Source organism: Phyllostomus hastatus, unplaced genomic scaffold (assembly GCF_019186645.2).
Source record: "Phyllostomus hastatus isolate PE091 unplaced genomic scaffold, TTU_PhHast_1.1 phas_contig_118, whole genome shotgun sequence".
NCBI lineage: Eukaryota > Metazoa > Chordata > Mammalia > Chiroptera > Phyllostomidae > Phyllostomus > Phyllostomus hastatus.
In genome coordinates this window covers 11,617,010-11,623,579 of record NW_025333543.1, presented here as the reverse complement: position 1 = coordinate 11,623,579, position 6,570 = coordinate 11,617,010, and the positions used below count along the sequence as shown (strand labels likewise).

The following is a 6,570-nucleotide window of genomic DNA, read 5'->3' as shown; positions in this document are numbered from 1 at the left end:
AATAACTTACAATGAAAAGCCAGATAGGAAATTTAGAATTGAAAACAAAATAGCAGAATCAGTGACCTTGAGGATAGAACACTAGAAATTACCCAAAATGAACAACAGAAGACATAAATAAATAAGTAAATAAATAAATAATGAGGAGGCCTGGGGGACAAGTGGGACTGTAACCAAAGATCTAACTATTGGGTCACTGGAGTCCCAGAATGGTATAGAAAGAATATTTGAAAAATATAATGGCTAAAAGTTACTTAAATTTGGGGAAGACATCAACCTAAAGGTTTAAGAACCTGAGTGAACCCCAAACAGGATAAACCCAAAGATAGCACATACCACATTCAAACTTTTAAAAATTAAGGATAGTGAAAAGAATGTCTTGAAAGCAGCCAGAGAAATGATGTAGGAAATGCACTACTTTTGGCATTAGAAGAATAAGCTTGTTACCAGCACTTCTTGTTGATTTCAACTATTAGTCTTCTGCATTTTTAACTGGACTGAACCAAGTTAACATGTACAGAGCATTTACTGGAAATCTACAAGTTATGCTGGACACCTGGGAGACATTTGTCAATTCCATTTTTCCTCTAATTGTTCTAAAAGCAGTGTTATCCCTCAGAGGAAATCAAGGAATTCCAGAACTGGAAAAAAAACTCAAAAAGGAAACACAAGAGCAGAAATTTGGAATTTTGGATTTCTGGATGGGCTTCAGCTCTTGTGAACTCTCTAAAAGTAATTTACGTGCATTTTTCTCAGAAAATTAGCATATCTTTTGTCAGAATTTCAAACAAGCTGGTCTCCCTAAAGGTTAAGAGCCACTGTAAGAGTTTCTGTTCTTTTCAGGCAAAATCATATAATCCAACTTACACAGATGAGAAAAAAGGCTAAAAATAAAGATATACCCAATTATATTCAACAAAATTTTTGAATGCCTCCTTATGATAATTCTCTACTTCTAAGGGAAAAATAGGAAAATAGTAGTTTTCTAATTCCTTCTAAGGCACTTGTGTAAATACATGTTCATTAGAGAATGTTTGCCTGTAGTGCTATTTTGAACAATTTAAAAAATAATGTCTGGAGATGACTAAATGACTAATGCACTGTGATTTAAAATGTGGTTTAGGTTTGCTTCCCCCCAATGCCAATGGAGAAGTTCAAGCATATGAGGAAAAAGAAGCAGCCTTTCTACCTACATCAGTACCAATGAACTAGTTTGTAAGAGACAGGACAAACTGTCCCACAAGCGGCATTCCTTTTTCCATCTTAAAAAAAAAAAGCATGTAAAATTAAGTTCTACTATGATACAATGTATAAATGTCAAGTTATCTGAACAAAAAATGTTAGAGCTTTGTCTGCTAAAAAAAAAAAAACTAAACAGCTATGACAAAAACAGATCCATTCAGATTTTATAATGTCTTTATAGCATGGCTGTCCCTACTTGTGCCCTCCATCAAATTCCTTATTAGCCAGGTCTGCTTACACCTGCAGAAATGCACTGTAAACAGAATCCTAAATTGCTGCTGCCTGTTTTCTGACCAAAATTAAGGTTTCCAATGTCACTTGCAGTTAGAGGTTAGATAATGCATTATTTTAGGAAGAAACTTGACTGTCTGCTTCTAGTAAGACACTATAGTTTGATTTACTTGGATTATTCTATGGTGCTTTTATCTACAGAATCAAAAGAATCACTGGGGGCCCTTTTTAAACACAGGATTATAGTATCTAACCCTACAATGACTACAACACAATTGAGAGGGACTTGGGAATTTGAGTTTTATCCAGTATATTGGGCAATTCTTGGACTCAAACAGGTTAGAGTAGTATTTTTAAAACTTAAATGTGCAGATACGCCTGGGCTCCTAAACAAATGCATCTTCTAATCCAACTGGTTTGGATGGGGCCTGAGATCCTGCATTTCTAATGAGTATCCAGGTGATATTGCTGATTTGAGAACACATTAAGTAGCAAGGTCAGAAAAAGTATGTCTCATTGGGTTGTGTGTAAATCAGTATAGGCTACTACATTTTCCTCCTCTCCTGCCTTGATTATGCTCATTTTTCATTTTCCACTTATTGTGACTCTATAAACTCGTGTGATCAGTTAGGTCAGGTATCCTGCCCTTCTTATTTAGCTTATATAAAAAGTCCGCACAAAGAAATAGCTTAAAATAAACAAAAAAATAGACACCATACATTAACTTGCAACATAATGGGTTTATATTTGTTATAGTATTTCTCACCATGGGAGCGTTACTCAGTTAATATAAAGATTTTAACATTATATTTCTTCTCTATTTCACTGTCAGTACAGAGTATATTTTTTGCATTAAATCTTTTCTCCATTTCAATGTTAGATACACTGAGTACATTTTTTAAACCTTTTCTTCCCAAGAAATAAATTTTTTAAGTTTTGATCAACTATATTTTATATCTAATATCTAGGTACAATATTCACTTGGGAGACAACAAAAATTTAGTAAAAATACAGAGAAAAGTCTCCTTAACAATACAGGAGGCAGAGATTACAACTGAATAGTGGCTACTTCCTAGAATCCTAGGCAAGTGTCCTTCTCCCAATTTCATTGCTTTGAGAATTTTGAGACTATTAAATATTACTTATGTAAATTTCAGCCATCTGACTTACTTGATCCTCTTTCTAACTAGCAAACACAAACTATAGACTGCATTTTTCAGTGCACTATTTGTTATGAAAAAACATTTTTTCCATGTATCAATTTATTCCTATTTGCCCTATTTTTTGTTTCTCAGGAACTTTCAAACACCAAAGCTCAGTTTTTAATCTCAACAGCGCAAAAATTTTCAGGGTGAGGTTTGATTCAGGAGGCTCTTCAAAGTCATACCTCTCCATTTCTCTTTCGTGCATATACCCCCAAACAAGCACAAATGCCTGTAATGCAGAGAACCACACATAAAAAGAGAGTGATTGCATCTCCTGCTTCTACTGCTTCAACAACAGGCAGCATCAAAAGCAGTGAAATGAGGACTAGCAACTGTGCTGAAACTGAGGTCATGATGTTGGGATCTTGGGATGGCTGGATCTTGAGCTCTGAAGGTTTTCTAGAAATTAAACACGGAAACAAAGAGGAACCATTAAAATTCCTACCTTTTAAAAATTACCTTGTGAATACATGATAATCTACACAACTTTTTAAATTTAAATTTCAGACACACCTTCTTATTTTACTGGGAAAAAAGCTAAGGGAAAAGGTACTTAAAGATGGTCATTTGAGGTTAATCTCCCTTTCTCATAATCAACTCAAGCGATTTTTCCACACTCTACAATGCCATCACGTGAGAATCAACCAAACTGAACAGCAGAACATAATAAGAACAGAAAATGCCCAAGAGACTCACTTGGAAACTTAAAATATCCTACTGAGTAAAAATTATTTTCCTAGGGTCTTTCTCAACCAGGAAGTACAGACAAACCTGGTAAAACTCACACAAATAAAACTCTATAAATTTGTGGGGAATCAGTACAACTTACCAAAGAAACGATATATGTATAATTGTTTCTGACTTGAAATACTCCCTTTCTGGAACTCGGAAGCTAGGAGGTTCCACGTGACAACGCCTATTATGAGAAGAGGAAGGGAGGACTTAAAAATCACTCAAAATCATTACTATTACCATTAATATTATTTTAAGAGGGCAGCTACAGTCAGTGCAAATCAGGGAGCTGATACGGAAGGGGGAGAAATGAGTAATAACTAGAGAAAACAGTTTGTTCAAGCAGGGGTACTAGACAAAGTTGGTCAGTTCACTCACACAGGAAAAACTAAAAAAAAAAAACAAAAAAAATCGTATTGACAGACAAGTTCGTTCCAATACTTTAAAGATATTAAAAAGAATCCCTGCCTTGGCTGGGCAGGGTGCAAATTTGCCCCGTTTTACAAATACGCTGTGGCAACCCGACTATCCTTTCTAAGAGAATTCCTACATTACCTTACAGGAAGCAGCCATTACAGGAATAGCAAGGAGGGCGGTGTCTCTAAACTACATTTCCCACAATCGCTGCAACCACGACTTCCGTGTGCCCCTCCAGCTGGAAGAGAGGTGACCGCCAAGCTGTGTGGAAGAAGACTAGCGAGTATGAGGCTTGCTACTGTCCCAATGTTTTACAGATAAATTGGTTTAGTGTGTTTGTACGAAAGCTACTTGATAGTAAAAACAACACGACAAAAAATGACAGCAACTTTTTTTTTAACCTTCCCAAACAAGATGTTATGGCTTTATCTTCCACTGAAAATAAAAGCAGGAAGAGGTCACCCGAGCCAGAGCCATCTATTTAAGATGCTTTTAAACTAGAGGATTCTGAGGGAATTTCAGGGGAAAAGGGTAAGGGTTTACAGGAACAAGTATAAAAGACACATGGACAAAAACTAGGGGTGCGGAGAAATGAGAGGGACACGGGGAGCATTGTGGGGGGTGGACTGGGATGGGAGTAAAAGGCAGAAAACTGTACTTGAACAACAATTAAAAAATAAATTAAAAAAATAAACAAGGATTCCCACAATTTTGAAGGGAACCCACTGCCACCATCTAACAAATGTGCCTTATGAGTCTGTTAATTCTTTTTAACCAATGGACGGAAAACATTTTAAGACATTTTGGAAAATGTTAAAGCCACTTGTAGAGGGGAAAACAAAGTTTTGAAAGAAATGGTTATAGCGCTTTAAGAACATTTATATGATTCAAGTTCTAAGTTTCCATATTAGTTCAGGAATGCAGTATATGGTACAATTTAGTGATTGTTTCTCACTCATGTTTTTATGATAACCACTCTAAATGTCCCCAAACATGTATGAAAAGATATAAAACTTCCTTTTAAATCACAAGACTGAACTATTTGCATATATAAGTTATAACCTCTTCTGAATCTCTTGAAGTCAAATATCTGTGAAGTCATTACTATACCTTTCTAGTCACAGACTTCTCAACTCATTTACTGACTCCACAATTTATTTGATACCCTCAGATTGTCAGTTATTAATGATGTTGGTTAGGGATGAAGTCACCTGCCCTATCTGAAAGTCTCAGTCTCTCAGATTCATTTTTCCTGATGCAGCAGTACAATGCCCATAAATAGCATGGTGGTTATCTTTTCCTTACACAATCTCTCTAGACTGACAGCAAAACTTTATTGGTACCTCAACACACACCCAGTTAGTGCTCAGTAATGTTGGCCAATAACTATTTAGCTAATAATAATAAATAAATGTACCAACAAGATTTTATTAGAGACAAAGAAGTAGCAAATCAAGGTGTCTTGCAAATTGGAAGTCTGAGGATAACTACACAATAATGTTATCAAACTCAAAGGGGTTTGTTGTTGAGGGTGCTCTAAACAAGAATGAGACATGGTTGACACAAGTAAAGGATGTAGGGTATCCACATCCAAACCTCTGTCTCCAAGAAGAAAATCTTAGCCATTGCTCATATGCAATACTTTGTTATTTACGTGTTAATTTTCTTTTTTGCAGTTGGCTATATTTATGGGGTAAGACCCCATCAGTTTCATCCAGTTTACAGCTGTATCTGCAAAATACTGTACTGTATTTTAACATTTGGCAAGATTAGCATTTAGTAAGAACTGTCCAGACCTTGAAACTCTTGTCCTAACATTGTCTGCATTGCTTCTCTGAACTTGATTATTTTAACGAGTTCTCTCTTTGACTCATTTGCTTGATCTACTTTTAGTATTGTGCCTTATTAATCAATTACATTTCAAATAGGAGCTATTTTTATGGCTTCCAAAATATTCTTTTATATTCTAGTGTGAACATTCTGTGCATTTAATTTTTCCCTATGTTTATTTCAGTTAGCTCAAGTTAGCAGAGACTACTTTAAAGTTAGTATTATCACAGGCTTGTTTCTAGGTGTGTTAACATTGAAGATAGTAATTTGCTTTTAAATTTGAAGAGGCTGTAGATCGTAAAGTGCATTTATTTTTATAGCAATAGAGTAAAAGTCAAGTAATGACCTCTCCCATCTGAAAAAAAAGTAGCATAAGTTTGTACAGGCATGTTTTGGGCCTCCATAGTTTTAAAATATAATTGGCTAAATTCTCCTAACCAACACCCATCTCAATCATGCAAATTTAATAAAGATATTGCTTTTGTGTGCTTTATTACTGTCCTAGTTTTGGGAATAGCATGGTATCCTAGTTCTCAGTTTTGTTTTCTTACTACCCTAATTGGTGATTTTTTAAAAAATTATATAATTTATATCTGTGCTTAAAACTCTCCAGTTGGATCACATTAAATCCAAACTCCATTTCAAGACCCACAAAGCCCTAAATATTCTGGCCTCTGCCTGCCTCTTTGAGGTCAACCCACCAATCATCCATGCTCATTACATTCTAATCACACTTTATTTCTATACTTTAATATTTTTTATTGTTATTCTGTTAAAGTTGTCCCAATTTTTCCCCCTTTGTCCACTTCCACCCATCCTACCCCTACTCCCACAGTCAATTCCACACCATTGTCCATGTCTGTGGGTCACTCATACCTGTTCTTTAACTAGTGCCTTCCCTTTCTTTCCACTA

The 6,570-nt window shown here is 35.5% G+C and overlaps 1 protein-coding gene across 1 annotated transcript; it reads right to left on the bottom strand.

Annotated features, from left to right (window-relative positions):
* Positions 1–2,193: 2,193 nt before the first annotated feature.
* Positions 2,194–4,018, bottom strand: SMIM30 (small integral membrane protein 30). Its single transcript, XM_045847646.1, has 3 exons — positions 3,966–4,018; positions 3,508–3,594; positions 2,194–3,077 (listed from the first exon to the last, which is right to left on the bottom strand). Exon 3 carries the CDS (start codon positions 3,029–3,031, stop codon positions 2,855–2,857), a length of 177 nt encoding a protein of 58 aa, XP_045703602.1. The 5' UTR covers positions 3,032–3,077; positions 3,508–3,594; positions 3,966–4,018; the 3' UTR covers positions 2,194–2,854.
* Between the last annotated feature and the right edge of the window lie 2,552 nt (positions 4,019–6,570).

Bases quoted from the DNA above. Each gene is read 5' to 3' on its own strand.
- SMIM30 (XM_045847646.1), bottom strand. From the start codon at position 3,031: ATGACCTCAGTTTCAGCACAGTTGCTAGTCCTCATTTCACTGCTTTTG.